A 22,453-nucleotide genomic window follows, 5' to 3' on the forward strand; every position below is an offset into this window, starting at 1 on the left:
TAAGACAAATGTGGGTCCATTACAGGCAGTCAGGAGAATTTATAATGGGGAATAGAGAAATGGCAGAGAGGCTAAATGACACATGGTGTCTGTCTTCACTGACAAAGATACAAGAAATCTCCCAGAATTAGAGATCCAAGGGACTAGGGAAAATGAGCAATTGAAAGAAATTAGTATTAGTAAGAAGGTTGTATTGAAAAAAATAATGGGGCTGAAGGTTGATACGTCCCCAAGACCTGATACTCTACATCCCAGAGTATTGAAAGAGGTAGCTATGGAGATAGTGGTTGCATTGGGGATCATCTTCAAAGTTTTATAGATTCTGGAGTGGTTCCTGCAGATTGGAAGGTCTATTTAAGAAGGGAGAGACAGAGAAAACAGGGAATTATGTCAGTCGCTGGGAAAATGCTAGAATCTATTCTAAAGGATGTGATAAATAGACACTTGGATAATAATGATCTGATTGGGCATAGTCAACATGGATTTATGAATGGGAAATCATGTCTGACAAACTTGTTGGAGTTTTTTTGAGGATGTTAGAAACAGAATTGATAAAGGGGAGTCGGTGGATGTAGCACACTTGGATTTTCAAAAAGTCTTTGATAAAGTCCCCCACATGAGGTTGGTTAGCAAAATTAAAGCACATGGGATAGGAGATAATATACTGGCACGGATTAAAGATTGGTCAACAGGCAGAAGACAGAGAGTCGGAATAAATGGGTCATTCTCACATTGGCTGGCTGTGACTAGTGGGGTACCACAGACATCAGTGCTTGGGCCCCAACTGTTCACAATACATATCAATGATTTGGACGTGGGGACCAAATGTAGTATTTCCAAGTTCGTGGATGACGCAAAACTAGGTGGGAATATGTGTTGTGAGGAAGATGCAAAGTGGCTTCAAGGCGATTTGGAAAGACTTAGTGAGTGGGCAAGAATGTGGCAGATGGAATATAATGTGGAAAAATGAGAGGTTATCCATTTTGGTATGAGGAACAGATGTGCCGAGTATTTCTTAAATGGTAAGAAATTAGAAAGTGTAGATGTACAAAGGGACCTGGGTGCCCTTGTCTATAAGTCACTGAAAGTTAACATGCAGGTACAGCAGCAATTAAGGAGGCTAATGGTATGTTAACCTTTATCACAAGAGGATTTGAGTACAGGAGTAGTGAAGTCTTACTTCAATTGTATAGAACCTTGCTTAGACTGCACCAGGAGTACTGTGTGCAGTTTTGGTCCCCTTACCTTAGGAAGGATATTATTGCCAGAGGGAATGCAACGAAGGCTCACCAGATTTGTTCCCTGGATGGCAGGACTGTCCTATGAAGAGAGATTGGGGAAACTGGGCTTGTATTCTCTAGAGTTTCAAAGAATGAGAGGTGATCTCATTGAAAGCTACAAAATATTTAAAGAGATAGACAGGGTAGATGCAGGTAAAATGTTTCCCCTGGTTGGGGGAGTCCAGAACCAGAGGACACAATTTCAAAATAAGGGGGAAGCCACTTAGGACAGAGATGAGGATAAATCTCTCAGAGGGTCATGAGTCTTTGGAGCTCTCTTCCTCAAAAGGTAGTGGAACAGAGTCTTTAAATATTTTTAAGGCAGAGGTAGATAGATTCTTGATAAGCAAGAGGGTGAAAGGTTATTGGGGGAAGGCGGGAGCCGAGGTTACAATCAGATCAACCATGATCTTACTGAATAGCGGAGCAGGCACATAGGGTCCAGTGGCCTACTCCTGCTCCTAACTCGTATGTTCCTATGTTCTTCCAGGTGAAGTAGCAATTTATTTGTACTTCTTACAATTTAGTGCAGTGAATTCACTACTCACAATGTGGTCTCTTCTACACTGAGACCAAACACAGATTGGATGATTGCTTTGCTGAACACCTCAGTTTGGTTTGCAAGCGTGACCCTGACTTCTGGTTGCCTGTCATTGTAATCCTCTGGCCCACTCTGACCTCTCTGTCCTTGGCTTCCCGGACTATTCTAATGAAGCTCAACAGAAAGTTGAGGAACAGCACCTCATTTTTGATTCAGCACTTTACAAGCCTTCTGGACCCAACATTGTGTCATAGAGTAATTTCCAGCATAGGAGGCCATTCGGCCTATCAAGTCCATGACGGCTCTCCGCAAGCAATCCAGTCGGTCCCACACCTCCATAGCCCTGCAATTTTATTTCCTTCAAGTGTCTATCCAATTTCCTTTTGAAATCATTGATTGTCTCCACTTCCTCCACCCTTGTGAGCAGTGAGTTCTAGGTCATTACTACTCACTGTGTAAAAAAGTTCTTCCTCATATTCCCCCATATCTCTTGTCCAAAACCTTCAATCTATGTCCCCTAGCCTTTGTACCCTCTGCTAAAAGAAACAGTTTTTTTCTTTTCTAACTTATCTTAGCTTGTCATAATCTTGCACACCTCTATCAAATCTTCTCTCAATCTCCTTTGCTTCAGGGAGAACAACCCCAGCTTTTCCAACCTAATCTTGTAACTAAAATCCCCCATCCTTGGAGCCATTCTGGTAAATCTCCTCTGCACCCTCTCAAGGACCCTCACATCCTTCCTAAAGTGAGGTGACCAGAACTGGATGCAATTATCTACTTGTGGCATAACCAGAGCTTTATAAAGGTTCAGCATAACTTCCCTGCTTTTGTACACTATGCCTCTATTGATGAAGCCCAAGATCCCATATGCTTTGCTAACCACTCTCTCAAAATGTCCTGCCACCTTCAAAGATCGATGTACATGCACACCCAGATCCCTCTGTTCCTGCACACTCTTTAGAACTGCAGCATTAAGTTTACATTACCTCACCCTATCCCTTCTGCCAAAATGCATCACCTCACACTTGTCTGTATTAAATTCCATCTACCATTTGTTTGCCCATTCTGCTAGCCTATCTACATCCTGTTGCAGGTGATTCATATCATCCTCACTGTTCGCAACTCCTCCAAGTTTGGTATCAATGGCAAATTTTGAAATTCTACTCTATATTCCAAGATCCAAGTCATTTGTATTTAGCAAAAAAAGCAGTGGTCCTAGCACTGACCCTTGGGGAGCACCACTGTCTACCATCCTCCAATCTGAAAAACAACCATTTACCATGACTTGCTGCTTTCTGTCCTGAAGCCAAATTTTTTTCCAATTGGACACTGACCTTCCTATTCTATGAGCCTCAATTTTATTAACCAGCCTTTTATGTGGTACTTTGTCAAACGTTTCTTAAAATCCAGATAGACAACATCCACCGCATTTCCTTCATCAACATTCTCTGTTATGTCATCAAAAGAATTCAATTTGATTAGTCAAGCATGATCTGCCTTTTACAAACTCACGCTGGTTATCCTTAATTAATGCAAACCTCTCCAAGTGCCCGTTGTTTTTTTCCCCTGATTATTGTTTCTGAAACCTTACCTACCATTGATGTTAAACTAACTGGCCTATAATTTCTGGGACTGTCTTTCTTGAATGAGAGACATTTGCCACCCTCTAATCTTCTGGCACCTCCCCCATATCTAGGGAAGACTGAAGATTATGGCAAGCCCTTCAACTATCTTCATCCCCACTTCCTTTAGCAACAGGGATGCAAGCCATCCGGACCAGGAGACTTATCTACCCTAAGCACAGCAAGCCTTTCCAGTACATCCTGCCTATCAATTTTTACCCTATCCATTGCCTCTACTCTCTCTGCTTCTACCATGATTTTGTCAGATTCCTCTTCCTTCGTAAACACTGATATAAAGTACTCACTAAGTATTCTAGCCTTGCCCTGTGCCTCTAAGTATATATTACCCTCTTTGTCCCGAATAGGCCCCACTCCACACCTCTTACTACCCGCTTACTATTTACACGTCAGTAGAAAATTTTTGGGTTCGCTTTTATGTTGACTGTCATTCTCATTCTCTCTTTGCCAGTCTTATTTTCCTCTTCACCTCCCCTCCCAACTTAATGTATTTGGCCTGGTTCTCACTTGAAGAATTCACCTGACATGCAAAATACACCCTCTTTTTTGTTTCATCATAATCTTTCTCTCCCTCATCATCCCAGAAGCCCTTTTTTGGTGCCCCTATCTTCCGTTATTGTTGGAATGTACATAGCCTGTACCTGAAACATCTCTTCCTTAAAGATATCCCAATGTTTTGTTACAGTTTTTCCTGTCAGTCTTTGGTTCCAGTTTACCTTGGCTGGATCCCTTCTCATCTCATTGAAATTAGCCCTCTTCCAACCTAGCCGTTGAACCTTATATCATTCCTTGCTTTTCTGCATTACAAGTCTAAACTTTATGATACGATGATCACTCTTACCCAAGTGCACCCCGACAAAACATTTGACCCACTTAGACCACCTCATTTCCCAGCACCAGTTCCAGCAATGCCTCCTTTCTAGTTGGGCGAGAACATACAGATCAAGGAAGTTCTCCTGAACACATTTCAGAAATTTGTCCCCCTCTTTTTCCTTTAAAATTATCCCAATTGATATCAGGGTAATTGAAGTCCCCCAATATCACCACTCTATAGTTCTTGCACATCTCTGTGATATCTTGCAGATTTGCTCCTCTCTCTCTTTCACTATATGGAGGCCTTTGGAATACCCCCAGTAGCATGATCAGACCCTTTTAGCTTCTCAACTCTAACCAAATAGATTCTGTCTTTGCCCCCTCAAGGACATCCCCTCTTTCCAACACTACAATGTGTTCCCTAATCAGTACTGCCACCCCACCTCCCTTTTCTCCTTCTCTATCTTTTCTGAACACTTTTTATCCTTGCAAATGAAGCACCTAGTCCTCACCATTTTTAAGCCACGTTTCCATTATTGCCACCACATCATAGTGCTTGTAGCTCACCAACCTTATTCACCACACTTTGTGCGTTACCATAATGCATTGTAAGCCCGTCTTTGCATTCATCGTAGCCCTTCTTAGTCTGTCCTATCTAAAATGGAACTGCTCCCTTCTCTAGTACTGTTCAACACTCTCACATTACGCACCTTCTTCATCTTTTCTACTTCTGTGTGCTGGTGCCCATCCCCCTGCCAATTTAGTTCAAACCTTGCCCATATACACAAGTTAACCTCCCCACGAGGACATTGGGACCAGTCCTGTTGGGGTGCATCCTGTCCCATTTGAATAGGTGCCTTCTGCCCCAGAACTGGGCGCAATGCCCCAAGAATCTGAAGCCCTCCCGCCTGCACCATGCTTCAAGCCACACACTGATCCTCCCTATCTTCCTATTTCTACTCTCACAAGCACATGGCACTGGCAGTAATCCAGAGATTACTCCCTTCAAGGTCCTTTAAAAAAAGGTACTCTTTCACTTGCTCCCTAGCTTCTGAAAATCTGACCGCAGGACCTTAATACTTGCCCTTGTTATTTTGTTGGTACCAACGTGTACCACAACTTCTGGCTCATTCCCTTCCTCCTGCAGAATATCCTGAACCCTCTTTGTGATGTTCCTTACTCTGGCACTAAGGAGGCAACACACCATGTGGGACTCACGATGATGGTAACACAAATGCCTGTCTGTCCTCCTGACTATGGAATCTTGGAATCTCCTAGAACAACTGCACTTTTACCCTTTTCTGCTTGCTCCTGTACAGTCCCTTGCTCATTTGTGCCATGGCCTGGACTGCACTCCTTCAGGGTATGGTCACTCCCAGCAGTCTCCAATGCGGAGTACCTGTTTGAGAGTGGCACACACCCTGAAGACTCCTGCACCTCCTGCCTTTTCCTAGTCTTCCAGATGGCCACCCACCTAGTATCCAGAACTCTTACTGCCTGTGGGGTGACCACCTCCTGGAAAGTACAATCCAGGAAACTCTCCTGCACCCTGATGCTCTGCAGTGACTTCAGCTGCTCCTCAAGCGCGGAAATCCTGAGCTCAAGCTGAAGCAGCTGGAGACATTTCCTACACACTTAGTGTCCTGGAGTTCCCACAAGGCATAGGAACTGAGTTTAACAATTTCAGATCATAACCACTGTTCCCATTTTTTTGGACAGCAGCTATTAATGATTCTGCTTTCCCATTTACACCTCATCTAGACCCATCTTTTGTTTCTTTACTTGTCCCATTACCATCCCTTTTTGCCTTGCACCATCATCTCTTTTTCCATTTAAACTCTCCTGCCTTCCACCCTATCACAAATCTTCCCTTTTGTTCTTTCCTCCCCTCCCCCTTTGTCTGCCTCTTTACTTGCTTAAAACCTGTTCCATCTCTAACTTTCTCCAGTTCTGATGAAAGGTCATCAACCTGAAACATTTGTTTTGCTTCACACCATAGCTGCTGCCTGACTTGCTGAGTATTTCCAGCATTTTATATTCTGACTTATTATTTAGCTTTAGGTTCTTTGAATGCCATCTCTACAGCACTACAGTATAGAGGACAAGCAGCATTCTCTAAGTAATACAAGTACAGGACACAGGCACATTGTTATCCATGCTCTACAACATACACATTGACCCTCCAAATCTGTTGGGAAATTAGCTAGCACTACACACAATAACTTTTCTAGTATATGGGGAGATCAGTGGGTACAATCCCTTTAAAACATATACATGTATATAGAAAGAAAGCACTTGCCTATCAGAGAGAAGTAGTTGGCAATGTTCTGAGTGAGATTCCCATCCATTATCTGCCAGTGAAACAAGTCCTGCATCCAAACACAATTCAGATAATGTAGAACTAGAAAGATACGTTACCTCAGTATGAGGCATGAAATATGCACAGAACAATCCAGTTGTACAAATACAATATCTGATCACAATACAAAAATACAGAGTGAGACCAAGGATCACATCCCACACTCAGTCATGAGGTAACTGTATAGGATTGTACAGCATAGAATCAGGCCCAACAGATCTATGCTCGTATTTATGTTCCACACAAGCCTCCTCCCGCCTTACTTCATCTCAACTTAACCTTCTATTCCTTTCTCCCTCGTGTGTTTACCCAGTTTCCTCTTAAATGCTAAGATCGCTTCAACTATTCCCTGTGGTAGTGAGTTCCACATTCTCACCACTCTGAGTAAAGAAGTTTCTCCTGAATTTCTTATTGGATTTATTAGGAACTATCCTGACCTTACTGCAACAGTGAGGCAATGTTAGCATTCAAACAATTCAAATCCCACTGAAAGAGGCCTGTGCAGCAATAGTAAATATTAAGAGAGGAATTTTCCAAGGTGCTGCCATGCCAGTGATGCTTCACAAACAGGAGATTAGAAAATCGTCAGTGCATTACCCACAATATTTTCTTTTTGCCCATGCGTGGAACATTGCAGGCATTGAACCTATGGTTTTCTGATAAGCTGCTTGCTGTGTGAAAAGCTGACCAGTGACGTGAGGTCTCGCAAAAGTTGCCCTGTAACTGTCGAAATTACTGCTGGTGATAACAGCACATGAATGCTTAACACATTGGCACAGCAATCCTCTGTTCATTATTTTAACAGGGCATTAACTCATTCCTGTCACCAATAGAAATTTATAACCTGACGTTTTTATAGTAAATCTTTAAGTACGTTTTTCACAGAATAACTGGACCAATTCGAGGGAAACCTCTGATGATGATCACAAACCTGGAGAGTGAATCCCTCACTTCTGCCAATTCATCTCACTGTGATCACTCCCACCCACTTTTATTAATTATTCATAATACCTGAAGCAGTGCTAATATTAGTAAAGGAATTAACTGTGAGCTAGTGTGATGACCGCGATAGGTTTGCTTATTCCTGTGGTGGGTATCTCCAGCCAGGACAATGTGCTTAACTGATGTGGAATGATGCCCTCAGCGAAGGGTTAGGATCTCTGACGTGATAACTACAAGGTCAGTACAAACTTATCTGAGGTGGATTGCTGAGAAATATTTCTGCCCACATTACAATCCAATTGGGCATAGGCGTGATATTAATATTCTGAGTGAACATGAATAGGCTGGCTGCTGTGCCTCATCAAAAGAGATTTGATTACTGATTCATCTGTTTTCCTGTTCCCTCTCCCCCTCCCTGTCAAAGCTGTTCTCCATTATCCAAACTCTTACATACCCCAAATTGTTGGCAGCTCCGGAAGTTGGGCAATTATTTTGTATTTACAGTATCACTCACCAGCTGGAGTTTCAGGTTAGGCCGATCCACTTGCTGCAGAATCCTTGCAGCTGAAATGAACAGCACATCCTCGATTAAACTGCGTACAGAGGATACACAAGGGGAACTGCTGCTAACCAACAAATTAAACCACCGAGTTCCACCACAAATTTAAACCATATGCTATGGCTAATTATATGAGTATGCCATCCTTAAAGGCTGGGATAAGACAGTGGTTTTCTTCCATGGGGACATAGTAAGCTGAATACTGCTGCATTCTGTGTGTCAGAGATGCTGTACCATGGTAGTAATTGTGAACTTAGTATGGAGACAGGCAGGCTGCACAAGTGATTGAAAACAGCTAATAATATAATTTCCAAGACAGGCCTTTTTCTTCAGCAAAATAATTAATTGTAGAATCATACAGCACAGAAGGAGGTCATTCGGCCCATCGTGCCTGTGCTCTTTGGAAAATCTATCTAATTAGTCCCAGTCCACTGTTCTTTACCCAAAACTCTGCAAATTTTTCCTTTTCTTTTGGAAGCAAAAATCCAATTCCATTTTGAAAGCTAAATCTGCTTCCACCACCCCTTCAGATAGTGCGTTCCAGATCATAACTCACCAAGTAAAAAAATCTCGTCCTCTCCCCCCCCGGTTCTTTTGCCAATTATCTTAACTCTATGTCCTCTAGTTACTGAGCCTCTGGTCAGTGAAAACAGTTTCTCCCTATCTACTCTTACCAAAACCTCTCATAATTTTGAATGCCTCTATCAAATCTCTCTTTAACCTTCTCTGGTCCAAGAAAAATCCCAGCTTCTCCAGTCTCCCCACACAACTTTGGCTTTAGTAACATTCTGGTAAATCCCCTCTGCATCCTCTCCAAATAAGTAATTGTAACCGACAGAAAATTCTATGCAAGGGAGTGTTGTTTTAAAAAGCTGCTGACACTGCTTGTGCTCACTGTCAGAGTGTATTGCATGACTTCAAGAGTTAAGAGTGCAGCTTTCAAAAATAATCCACAGTAAATAGAAAACTGAGCTGTGTCCACGTGGTATAAACCTCTGGTAAACATAATTTCCCAAAGGATATTGATTCAAACTCACAAACAGTTATAGAATATAGTCTATTCCTGAGAATTTAAAATGTCATTTTGGCGCTAAAAAGATTTGATTTCGGTGCCTTTGAATTAAGAGTAAACTGCATTAAAAACTGGGATACAATAGATACCAATTTTAAAAAATTAGATTCCAATGGAACTTATAATTGTATGATGTTCCGAAGAAGGGTCACTGACCCGAAACGTTAACTCTGCTTCTCTTTCCACAGATGCTGCCAGACCTGCTGAGTGAATCCAGCATTTCTTGTTTTTGTTGTGTTATAATTGTATGATGTTAGTATATATTCACCATTTAATTTAGTTTAGTTTAGTTTAGAGATACAACACTGAAACAGGCCCTTCGGCCCACCGAGTCTGTGCCGACCATCAACCACCCATTTACACTAATCCTACACTAATTCCATATTCCTACCACATCCCCACCTGTCCCTATATTTCCCTACCACCTACCTTTACTAGGGGCAATTGCTAATGGACAATTTACCTATCAACCTGCAAGTCTTTGGCATGTGGGAGGAAACCGGAGCACCCGGAGCAAACCCACGCAGACACAGGGAGAACTTGCAAACTCCACACAGGCAGTACCCAGAATTGAACCCGGGTCGCTGGAGCTGTGAGGCTGCGGTGCTAACCACTGCGCCACTGTGCCGCCCATTCATTTAATTGACTATATTTTTTATCTCAAGACCGCTGTTACACCAACATGTTCTGTTGAATGATAATTTTCTTTGCTTCACTGACTGGAGATCTGAATTTATATTTTTTTGAAGAAATTTACAAAGAACATTTAAAAAAGGATGACTGCTGGCAGCTTAAGATGATCACCTAGTTTGCAACACTGTATCCTACATTGCAAAGGACTGTGAGGAGGAAGACGAAATGTCTGCATATCCCAGCAAGAACCAAAACCCAGGAAGTTTAAAGGAACTACCCCTTCTTTCAGCAAGCAGAGAAATACTGCTAACTGCTATGTTTGAATCACTGAGTGGTTGTCAAGTAACAAGACCCTCCCCATCTGTTGTTTTAAACTGGTGTTTTCTCTACAGCAAAGGAGAAGCAACTCGACTCTGACATGTGCAGACCCTAAGTGGGGGGTCTCCCTCTCTCTCCAGTCCAGCTTGAAAGCTTTCAAATTCTGTCTGTTGACTGACCACCTTTGCATACTCTGGCTACAATCAGAAAACCCACTGGAGGAAATCATCTGCATCGCTATCTCCAAGAGACTCACCGAACCAGTCATCTACCTCTTCAAACTAAAAGCCTCAGGACCACCAAATTCAGCTAGAAGCCAGCCAAATCACCAAACTCCACAGACTGTATACATTTTTTATGGACTCTAACTCAACCAATCTACCTTTCCTCACTCTATAACCTATTTGTGTGTGTGTGTAAACCTCTAGTGTGTGTGTGCGTGGGAGTGGAAGTTGGCACGTTGTTTATTATTTTTAATAGTTCGGTTTAGGTACAATAAAGTTACCCTCTTTCTTTGTTAATTCAAGAAAACCTGTCCGATTGGTTCTGCTTATGATCATAGCAAGTAAGTAATCAAAAACCTACTGAATTAGCCAGTACATTCACTTTAAGAAAGAATTAAAGCTGTCGTGGTCAAACAGGGATAGGAAAAAGAGAGAAGCCCTTGACCCCTCCTCATTTGTTCATAACTGTTTGAAAGGCTGATGATTTACTCCTTTTGCATGCAGTCACCAAGGGCTTTTTTCATTAGTTCATGGGATATGGGTCACTAGCAAGGCCAGCATTTATTTCCCATCCCTGATTGCCCTCGAGAAGGTGGTGGTGGTGAACTGCCTTCTTGAACCATTGCAGTCCATGTGTTCTAGATACATCCCCAGTACTGTTGCGAAGGGAGTTCCAGGGTTTTGACCCAGCTACATGAAGGAATGATGATATAGTTCCAAGTAGGATGGTGTGTGACATGGAGGGGAACTTGCAGGTGGTGCTGTTCTCAAGCGTCTGCTGCCCTTCATCTTCTAGGTGGCAGAGGTCGCAGGTTTGGAAGGTGCTGTCGAAGGAGCCTTGGTGAGTTGCAGTGCAGCTTGTAGATGGTACACACTGCTGCCACTGTTCACTTGTGGTTAGAGGGAGTAAATGTTGAAGGTGGTGGATGGGGTGCCGATCAAGCGGGGTGCTTTGTCCTGGATGCCGTCAAGCTTCTTGAGTGTTGTTGGGGCTACACTCATCCAGACAAGTGGAGAGTATTCCAACAAATGTTTGACTTGTGCCTCGTAGATGGCAGACAGGCTTTAGGGAGTCAGGAAGTGAGTTACTTACCACAGAACTCCTGGCCTCTGATTTACTCTTGTAGCCACAGTATTTATATGACTGATTCAATAAACCACCCTCCCAACCCCCAAAGAAGGTTGATGGTGAAGGATTCAGTGATGATAATGCTCTTGAATGTCAAGGGAGATGGTTAGATTCTCTTGCTGGAGATAGCCATTCCCTGGCCCTTGTCTGGTGCAAATGTATCAATGTTAGGACTGTTTCGGATTATATTAGAAACCTCAGCTAAGCGCTTGATTTCTCAGATATCACAACTATACTAGTTGATATAGAGTAGATTTTTGCAAATATATCTAGATTGTAGATAAACAGATCCTATGAAGACTACGTCTTTCATCCTCAAGATCTTTCATACACAAGAGGGACACTCCCATTCTGTATTTACTCTGTACAATACTTAAATTTTATATGATAATTTATTGTTAGAGAAATGTACAACAATTTAAGAAGTGGCGAGGCAGAGTTGGTTGAAGCAGAAGGGTTTTTCTGGAAAACAGGCCAACGAGTGGGGAGACAAAAAACTGAGGATCGATGGTACCACCACTGACAGGATGGTGCAATTACAGTACAACAAATTTACACGGGCATTTTCCATCATAAATATGGGCATAGGAATCACTGACAAAAGTGTTCACGGGCATAACATTTTTAATATATGAAAAATTGTTTATAGCTTTCCCAATTCATTTATTTTTCACTAATAAGTAACCTTCAAATGTATTACAACGGAATCATCTCTGGCTCTTTTTTGGCACATTCGTGTCTCCATCTAAACTGCTCATCACCTGAGTAAATTTGAACCCAATCCCTTTACTCATTTTTTTCAATAACCTGACTGCCTAGAGTATTTTACAGACCCCCAGTGGAGCTGTCTATAGATAAAAATTCACTCATACCTTGTTGAGGAGTATTCAGGAAGTAACAGGGATCTGTGATTCGAGTGTTAATAGGTTCAATCAACCCAAGGATCCCCTCCTGAATAAAATAAATAAGTCTAGGGTTACATTCAGGTGCTTAGGTTTAGGAAATAAAAATAAAAGAGAATTACATTATTTTTGGGAGGGTGAAAGAATACAGTACCAGGCATGTTCCACCAAGGGGCCAGTACAGTACAGCCCACAGTAAAGGGGAAGGTAGAGGAAATCCCCTGTACTTCAGATAGAACAGTGCAGGGAAGAACAAAAGAGGGGAAAACAACAAGAACAAGATCAAAATTCTAAGTTAGGGGCACCAGCTACAAACATCAATCATGCTCGGGCCATTGCCAGCATCCAATCTCACCAACATTTCTCTCACCACAGATGCTGCCTGACATGCTGAGTATTTCCAGCATTTTCTGTTTTTATTTCAATAGTGCTAGGACTGTTCCCAGTGACTAATCTCACCAGCTGCAGTAACAAGCCCAGGCCAATTGCTTTTACCATTCATTAACTACACAGACACAATCCTAGAGGGACTAGGTCTGAAATTTGTACTTAATTCCACAAAATGCAGAGGCTGAGATGTACTCTGGATTAAAGGCATCTTTTCAAAACAGGTTTATAGCGAAGAGGAGGGAGGAGGAGTGTCCATTAATAGTCATTCGGCTCAACAGATATCACCACACTCCACATGAATCATTAGTATTTGACTTTCTACTGTTCTATTCAACTGCTACCTTTGAGAGGATGTCTGCAGCATACTTCAGATTTTCAATAAATGTAGCCTCCATCGCCTTGGCAACAGATGTTCTGTCTAGGCCCACTGGAACACGTCCTGCCATCAAATGGATCCTTAAACAGAATGAATTTCAGTGCTGCTTAAAAAAGAAAATCTCATTGATAGTACAGATTTTCACTTCAAAATTTACCTTTTAGATTGTAATGTTTTAAATTTATTCTCAGGATATGGAAGTTGATGGCAAGGCCAGCATTTAATGCCCATCCCTAGTTGCCCTAGTTTGATACAACTGAGTGGCTTGTTGGGCCATTTTCATAGGGCAGTTAAGAGCCAATCATGATGGCGTGGGATTGGAGTCACAAATTGGCCTGACCAGGTAAGGACAGCAGGCCTCCTACTCTAAAGGATATTAGTAAATCAGTTGGGTGTTTACAACAATCCAATCGCTGCATCTTCACTTTTTTTTTTTACTGATACCATCTGGTTATTTCCAGATTTAAAATTGAATTTAAATTCTCAAATTGGCACTTTGGGATTTGAACTCACATTCCCTGGATTAGTAGTTCAGATCAGTAGATTACTAGGAACACAGGAATTGCTAGACAAAAGAAGCCCAAAGTTCATTTAGTTCGACTTCTACCATCCTGGTCATCACATGATACAACACTAATGGAGTTGTTGATTAACCATAGCAATCGATTTCTATCAAGTGGTCTACAGTAGACCAACCATAAGTAAGGAAAACCCCAGTGATGGCAAGCTTTGAGAGCCATAGGTCCAAAGTTAGCTGTTCCAGCCAAGCATGCTACATTTACCACATATTGGACTAGATTTTGTTCTCATCTCAATGGTGGGTTTTGTGGCAGGGGGTGGGGGGGATGGAGAATTGGGGCAGAATTGCCCGCCATAGAACCTGATGCTAAGAATCCTGGTTTCCTAGTTCCTGTTCTCCCGGGGCGGTATACACTGACAACAGCCTTCCCGCCCAGAGGCCAAATAACGGCCTCTTCCCCTCCGCCACTGGGAGCTTACCAGATGACCCTCCACAATGCGGGGAGGACGCCTTGGAAAAGGAGGTGCCCTCCTCACGGGCTTGGAGGGGGGGCCCTTCTTGGTGGACAATTTGTGGACAATTAAGGGCCCACACGGGGAAAACATGTACCCCACAACCGCACCCCTCTCCTACCTCTTCTTCAGGGTTACAGTGCTGGGCCTGGGTCTGAGGCCTCTGCAGTACCGGCAGTGGCCACCGCTCTGGGTGGCACTGCTCATACAGCTGAGCTGCCAGCCCTGTGACTGGCCAGCATCTCGGGAGGGGGGGGGGATCCTGACTCCTTAAACTTTGACCCCAAAAGACCAGAAGATCGCTCCGGAAGTCTGAAAAACTGCAGAGACAGGGTTCCCCCGACCTTTTCGGTCTGCCACCAGTAGCCCCACCCCCTGCACAAAATCCAGCCCTTTATCTCTCATACTCTGTATCCCAACTTTTAATTCTCTGAAAGAAACTGATCTAATTTATGTTTGATTGAAGAAATACTATCTGCTTCCACTATCTCTATAGGGAGCCTAGTCAACAGATTTACCAAGCACTCACAAAAATATTGTTTCCGCAGATTAGTTTAAAATAAATATCCGCTTCAAGCTCAGGCCATGTTCTCTAGTTATACTGTGTTCTGGACCAGGTGAAACAGCACAACAAGGTCGACATTACCTAGTCGCTTTCGAAACCTAAAACAGCAATCATATCATATATACACTAGTCCAGTAACTCGTCCTGCTGGTAAATAAAAGTAGCAAGCATAGCTTTATAACTTAGTTATGCTGCTCTGTGCAGGATTATGTTGGCTGGGGTTGAGTCGAGAATCCACTGAACTATTAGTCACCATTCACACATGAATAATGTTACTGAGTCTGCATTCTGGGTCTCTTCATCTCTCTTCCTGGTCCAGCTCTAAGGCTCTCCCACTCTTCCTTGTCTGTTTGGGATAGAAATGGAATACTAATGTACCTCCTGGCTTGTCATAGTCATGTGACCTCTACCATGAGGCACTCACTGCAGGCATCCATCAGAAGGCAGTTCAATAAAGACACAGTACCAGGAGGACTATTGTCCTGTGAGCTCATAACATGCTGTCAGAGTGGAGCTGAGATTGAGTGTTGAAGAGCTGTGTAGAAACACAGCTACTAAAAGAGGAACGCAGGAATGTTCAGAGCTGCTGAAAGCTGCTAAAAGCCACAGGAAGCCACAGAAAGGGAACAAAGAAGCGCTGAAAGCACTGGGTAAGACACAATGGCGCTGGTCGAAATGAAAGGTGATATGAAGCAGAACTGGCACTTTTCCCACTCGCAATGGCAAAATTATGTAATTGTGACCTATTAACAATTTAATTAACAAACCAGAGCAGCTACGAGTAGCTACACTTTATCACTGTTGGGGGGAGACTGTTACAAAATGTATTCCACCCTAAATCTCTCTGAAGAACAAAAAGAAAAGGAAAGCAGAAATTTTGAAAGCCTTGAAGGCATGCTGTGAACCCCAAATGAATGTAACTTACGAATGGTATGTGTTCAATATTAGGGCCCAAGATGAAAAAGAGTACATTGATCAATATGTGACTGCATTAACACAGCTCGCAGAATCCTGTGAACTTGCACAACTAAAAGATGATCTAATTAAAGACAGGATTGTATTAGGCATAAGAGATCCTGTCATGACAGCACACCTACTGAGAGAGCAGAAATTTACTCTCAGGAAAGCAATTGACGTGTGCAGAAGCACTGAGGTTGTAAATCAGCAGCTGGAACATATTCATGGCAGAACAGACAGGCCTTGCATTAGGCTGATAGACATTCCAGGCCAAAAGGACAGAAAGATCATGGACAAAGGGCAGGATGCAAATACTGCAGAGGACATCACACAAAGGAAAAGAAGGCATGCCGAGCGTGGAGAAAGCAGGAGTACAACGATGTATTTACAGATTTAGGACGTCTTCCTGGAGAATATCATCTCGAACTAGATGAGAGGGTAAGATCAATTCAGCATCTGCCGAGGAAAGTTCCATCTGCCTTCAAGGCCAGCCTGAAAGGCATGATAGAAGAGCTGGAAAAGTAGGGAGTAATCAAGGAAGTGACAACCCCTACAGAATGGATTAGCAGCATGGTAGCAGTGAACCAACCTGGAAAGCTGAGAGTATGCATCGACCCAAATGAGCTAAATAAAGCTCTGACGATATCACACTACCCCATGCCAACCATCGAAGGAATTTTGCCACAACTTGCAAAGGCAAAAATTTTCATTACCCTAGATGCAAAGGATGGTTACTGGCAAGTGAAGCTGGATGAAAGCAGCAGCTTTCTAACCACATTCTGGACACCGTTTGAAAGATACAGATGGTTGCACATGCCGTTTGGCATTTCCATGGCTCCAGGGGAGTATCAACGCAGACAGCATGAGATAGTTAGTGATCTTCCCGGAGCGAAAGCTATAGTGGATGATCTGCTACTTTATGGATGCGGAGAGACAATGGAAGAAGCCACTGCTGACCACGATCAAAATCTAGTGCGACTGCTAGACGGAGCTTGCCAGATGAACCTGAAGCTGAACAAAGAAATTGCAATTAAAGATGCCCGAAGCCAAGTACATAAGTAACAAGAAGAAATGCTGGAACCACTCAGCAGGTTCCGAAGAAGGGTCACTGACCCGAAACGTTAACTCTGCTTCTCTTTCCACAGATGCTGAGTGGTTCCAGCATTTCTTGTTTTTATTTCAGATTGCCAGCATCCGCAGTATTTTGCTTTTATCCAAGTACATAGGTCATGTACTGACAGCAAAAGGTCTTCGCCCAGATCCCAAAAAGGTGAGAGCAGTAGCAGCGATGCGGCAACCAACAGATGTAAAAGCAGTGCAACGATTTATAGGATTCATCAACTATTTAGCACAATTCTTGCCCAATTTGTCATCGGAGTGTGAACCATTACACCAATTCACTGCCAATGACGTGCAGGGGTATTGGGCCACAGAACAAGAAGCAGCATTCACTAAAATCAAGCAATTAGCGACAGCAACACCAGTGCTGAAATACTATGATGTAAATGATGATGTTACCCTGCAGTGTGATGCCAGCAAGACAGGACTTGGAGAAATTCTAATGCAGCAAGAACAACCGGTTGCATTTTCTTCCAGGACGTTAACACAAACGGAACGACTCTACGCTCAGATCAAGAAAGAGTGCCTGGCCATTGTCGTTGCTTGTGAACATTTTCATCAATAGCTACTTGGAAGAGACAAAAGTGACAGTCAAGTCTGACCACAAGCCACTTCAAAGCATTTTCCTCAAGCCGCTACTATCTGCTTGAAAGCGTTTGCAAAGAATGTTACTCCAGTTGCAGAGATATCGTCTGGACGTGACATACAAGCAAGGGAAACAGATGTACATCGCTGACATGCTGTCGAGAGCAGCACTCCCTATGAAGAAAATAGAGGATGCTACGACAGAGTGTGAAATCTTCCAGATCCAACGTGAAGCTGCAGCTCGACATGCTCTGGAAGTCATCAACCCAGCAGAGACATTGAGTCTGATAGACATGCACTTTGCTCAAATCAAATGAACTACCCAAAAAGATTCAACTCTCCAAGTGTTGCAAGAAGTAGTGATGAAAGGATGGCCTGAAAGCATCAAGGGCACTCCTGTGGTCATAACAGCGTATTGGACATGCAAAGATGAATTGACAGCCCAAGATGGCATCGTGTACAAAGGAAATAGAGTCATTATCCCCAAGGAATTGAGTCGAGTCTGAGTAAGGCAAGAGAAGTGCTCTACTGGCTAAACATGAGCAATGAAATCAAGGACCACATCAGCCAGTGCAGTGCATGTAACGAGTACCAAGCTAAGCAAGCTAAAGAGCTACTGATGACACAAGACATCCCAGACAGACCATGGATGAAGGTGGGAGTAGACCTCGTCACTCTTGCAGGAATTGATTCTCTTGTCACCGTAGACTACTATTCTGACTACCGGGGGTGGGGTAGACCAGCTGACTTCAATGACTACTGGCGAGATTGTAGAATGCCTGAAAGAACACTTCGGTCGTTACAGCATTCCAGACATTGTGAGGAGCGACAATGGCCCTCAGTTCATGAGTGAAGAATTCAGCCACTTCATAAAAGATTGGGAAATTCAACACCATACATCATCTCCACACTATCCCCAGTCAGATGGAAAGGCTGAGGTGGCAGTGAAAATCACCAAAGGAACCATAAAGAAATCAAACAAATCCAGCACAAGGCAATCCTCGAGTGGAGAAACACACCTACTGAAAGCATGGAAAGTAGTCCAGTACAAAGACTAATGTCATGGCTCATCCAAACCACTCTTCCAACAGCAAAAAAGCTACAAGCGTGAGTGACAAAATCAAGGTGAAACGGCAGAAAGCCAAATTTCATTTTGACAAAACTGCCAAACCATTGCCAGAATTGAGCATTGGAGAGCCAGTCAGGGTAAAAACCTTCAATTCTCTCAAAAAGAGTCAGCGCAAGTGGTAACTTGGGACCTGCATAGAGCAGTTGTCACCTCAATCTTATGCAATGGAAGTGAACGACCAGATATACTGTCACAACCGCAGGAAGTTATGCACAACTGGAGAAACAGTTCCTTCACTGGAGGTGGCCAATCAGGAAGATGTGAACTCACCATCTGCACAGACCACAGATCAACCATCAGTCCCAGAGGTCCACAACATCCCAACAATGGAAATGAAACAACAGTTACTTAGGCAACAACAAGTGACACAAGAAGGACACTCCCCGGAGAAGGAAAATCACCCGGATCAACAGCCAATGACAATGCGCACCATTAAGAGACCAACATGTTTTGTATGAAAAGGGGATGTTTGGAATAGAAATACAATACTGTACTAATGTGCCCCCTGGCTTGCTGTAGACATGTGACCTCTACCATGAGGCACTCACTGCAGGCATCCATCAGAAGGCAGTTCAATAAAGACACAATACAGGCAAGACTATTGTCCTGTGAGCTCGTAACACTGTCTCGCTCTAGTCTCTCTCTCTCTTATCAGTCCTGCTCTAGTCTCTCCCTTTCATCCATGTCCTGCTCTAGGTTTGCCCAAAGCCCTACTGAGTTAATTGCTTCTGGATGCATCAATTGCCAAAGTGCCTCTTAAAAAAAGTATCTGAATGATACTAACCGTTTGCAGTCCACAGTTTTAGCATATTTCACTGCCAGATCCAGTCCTGTTCGGAATTCAGCCTGTTGCATTGGGAGTGCTCCAAGCCCAAGTTCTCCTCTTGCTTTATTTCCTGGAAATGAAAAAGCCAACACAGAAAACCAGAGAAGAATTCTAACGAGCTAGGTGATGGAAGAACAACTGGAATATCCACAGGGCAGCAGCTAGGTGACACGTCCACACCCTAGGCATCTTAAAGGGTGATGGAGGGGCCAACCTATCTTCTGGACCGTGGTATTCTGATCATTCTGTATTGTGCAGACCAAGCGCTCCATCATCTTGCACCTTCATAGTTCAACGAATCAGTTTAACATCCCAGTTACAAACAAAGAAAATGGCTTTAGTTCCATGAAAATTTGATTCTGATGATATTTACAAAACCGATGGACCAACTGGACACAACACTAATAGGTTCACTACTCAAGTATTTATGATTGGATCTAAACATTACATCAGGAGTTGATTATCCCTCCTCTACACATTCTCCAGCCCAATAATTCACTGTGTTGCACATGCAATGTGCATTTGATATTAATTCAGTATATTTATATTTACCTGGTGGGGTATTAATGAGTATAATCTCCATTCCATTCTTCTCTAAAGCTTTCTTTAACTGTGTTGCTTCAGTATCATATGGCCAGGCCACCTCCACTGCTTTGAATCCAGCCTGGGCAGCTGCCTCTATCCGATGGGATAGAGTATCCAACTCTGGGAAAAGCCAGGAAAGGTTGGCAGCGAAGTGCAGAGGACACGACATTGGTACTGCAAACCAAGTGTAGGCAAATGTATCAGGAAAAAGCTTTGAAGTGTCCTAATCCTCTAAAGCACAGATAGATAGAGATGGCAAAATTGCTCTGTGCAATGCCATCACACAGCTAATACATATATTGAAGGATATGACTGAATTACTACCATTCAGCAATGCCATATGCAATTTGTACTCATCTTTAATGGATCATTCCATATTACCTTAAACATCAGGAATCTCGAATGATGAAGATAAGTCACACTGCTATTTTTCAGGTATCATATTAAGCAGATTTAACAGAGATTTAAAATCTTCTATTCTTTTTGGATGATATTCATCAACAAATATTCCACAATTTTTCTGCTAAATATAAATTGAGTTGAGAATTCAATTATGGAACTTTATTATCTTTAAATGTAATGTTGCAGTAAATGATCCAAGCAATGTGTGATCATTTCAAACTACCAACTGTGATTACATCATTTTGTGCACTTATTTTAAAGGGCACTAATAATTCAAAAATTGCCAGTAGGTAAACCATCTTCTATGCAAATCTGGCCATCACATAACTTTTGTACAGACTTTGGTTTCATGCCTTTATGTCGTGAAGGTTAACGCATCATGATAATTCCAATCAGATATTTCTTCAGAAATATTCAGGTGCAGCGTTAAAGGCATGTAGATTTATTGTTAAACTTGTACTTGCAAATATTCAGCGCAACTAATTTAAAGATATGTTCAAATGTGAATTAGATTTACTGGAAGGACGGGTCAGTCTCTGATTGAGGTGGTACATCACCCAGAGTGGCACTCAATATTATCCCTGTAACACTGCCAGTCCAAACATTACAGAGCTCGAGGACTATCTGCCAATTGTGTTGCGGTCAGTGACAGAGTTGGCCAAGTAAGTTGTCTCCTGAGTCACACAGTACTGATACAGAGACCCCCATCAATGTGCAGTCGACGGTGGAGGGGGTGAAAGAACTCTTTACAAGTACAAAAGATCCTTAATATGCAAAAATAAGGAAAGTTTCCCCCCATCTTTACTACCTGGTCACAGTGCATACATGCACATGGGTAGGGGTGTGTGTGTGTAAAAGAGACTGTGTGAGAGGGGATACGTGCTAATTGACCAACTAATATGGAAGAGAAATGCACTCACTCCCTTATCACTCAGAGAAAGAGCGGGCACACTGGAGTAGAAATTTGTTATGGCCCATTTCTGGGCCCCTAAAGGCCATTTTCCAACCAGGAGGCCCAAACTTGCCTGAAATTGAGCTCATTTGCTTAGTTCGGGTGAGCTGCCTGTGCCCTTCACACTTTCACATGCAGCTCGTACACTTTGTCTGTATGAATGTCGGGCCACAGGCCTCATCAGCAGTGGTGCAAAGGAGTTAAGTCCCAGAATGGGAAGGGGGTGGGGTTGGTGAATACTGTGGAATTAGGGGAACACTCCTGATCCTCTGGCTCCACAGTAACCGTTTAGAAAATACAATTTTTTTCACAATCTAACCAGTTGTTGGCTTAGGCCGCAGTGGCTGCTGAAGAATCCTGAGGAGGACAGTCCCAATGCAGAGCGGTTTCCATAACAGGGCCTAAACCAGACAGTAGGCCCCATCATTTACACATGTAAGGGGCCTAATGTCTGTTGGAGGCAGCTGCCAGGGAAGTCTGAAGATGGCCCAGCCCAATTTCAGGTCAGATGTCTTTCAGCCGTCCTTGGGACATAGGTCCCCAAAATTGGGCCTCATTGCGTCCGTTTTATACCCGTAAAGTGTGCGCAACAAGTACGAATTTCTACCTCACCTAATCATCTGCCAGCATGAGAGATAAAATAGCAGCAAATCAGTCAGGACTGACAGCACGCAGACGTAATTACCTATTACTATTGCAGAGAGGAAGTATGAGACTAAACACAGCATAACTAACCCAGCGTGGTCACAGACAGAGCCTGGATGATAATGAATTCTACAATCATTAACTTTTATAGTTAATTATTAAACTTTATGCCATCAATGAGGATTAAAATGCTAGAGTTCTGGAATTTGGCAGTTGATTTATTATTAATATTTTTGTTCTCCCGATTGCATATAAATTGACTTAAATGAATCAACCCCATACTGGTTTTAAATTAATTCATTCTGGTAAAAGACCTTGGGGCCAATCATCTTATTTCATTAAAAAGAACCTACTTGGGTTTCCATAACAACAAAGCACTTAGAAGCAAAAGCTGAAGGAATTGAGGGATGCAGAGAAAGCGTGAGAAAACACTAATGATAACGATGTTTACAATTGGATGAAAAAACACAAATTTAGA

At 42.8% G+C, this 22,453-nt stretch overlaps 1 protein-coding gene across 4 annotated transcripts in view; it reads right to left on the minus strand.

Annotated features, from left to right (window-relative positions):
• The window catches only part of hyi (hydroxypyruvate isomerase), a 67,727-nt gene that overhangs the window by 12,356 nt on the left and 32,918 nt on the right, over positions 1-22,453 (minus strand). For 2 of the 4 annotated variants that reach the window (XM_068036901.1, XM_068036902.1), the window contains exons 2-7: positions 19,944-20,150; positions 19,350-19,461; positions 13,144-13,258; positions 12,383-12,461; positions 8,090-8,139; positions 6,574-6,643 (exon numbers count right to left, since the gene is read on the minus strand). In XM_068036901.1, coding sequence (XP_067893002.1) covers positions 6,574-6,643; positions 8,090-8,139; positions 12,383-12,461; positions 13,144-13,258; positions 19,350-19,461; positions 19,944-20,150 — 633 coding nt within the window. Of the gene's footprint in view, positions 1-6,573; positions 6,644-8,089; positions 8,140-12,382; positions 12,462-13,143; positions 13,259-19,349; positions 19,462-19,943; positions 20,151-21,942; positions 21,966-22,453 lie in introns of those variants that run through there. The other 2 variants (XM_068036903.1, XM_068036904.1) reach the window with 2 other exon arrangements.

The sequence above is a fragment of the Heterodontus francisci genome, chromosome 8 (assembly GCF_036365525.1).
Source record: "Heterodontus francisci isolate sHetFra1 chromosome 8, sHetFra1.hap1, whole genome shotgun sequence".
Taxonomy (NCBI): domain Eukaryota; kingdom Metazoa; phylum Chordata; class Chondrichthyes; order Heterodontiformes; family Heterodontidae; genus Heterodontus; species Heterodontus francisci.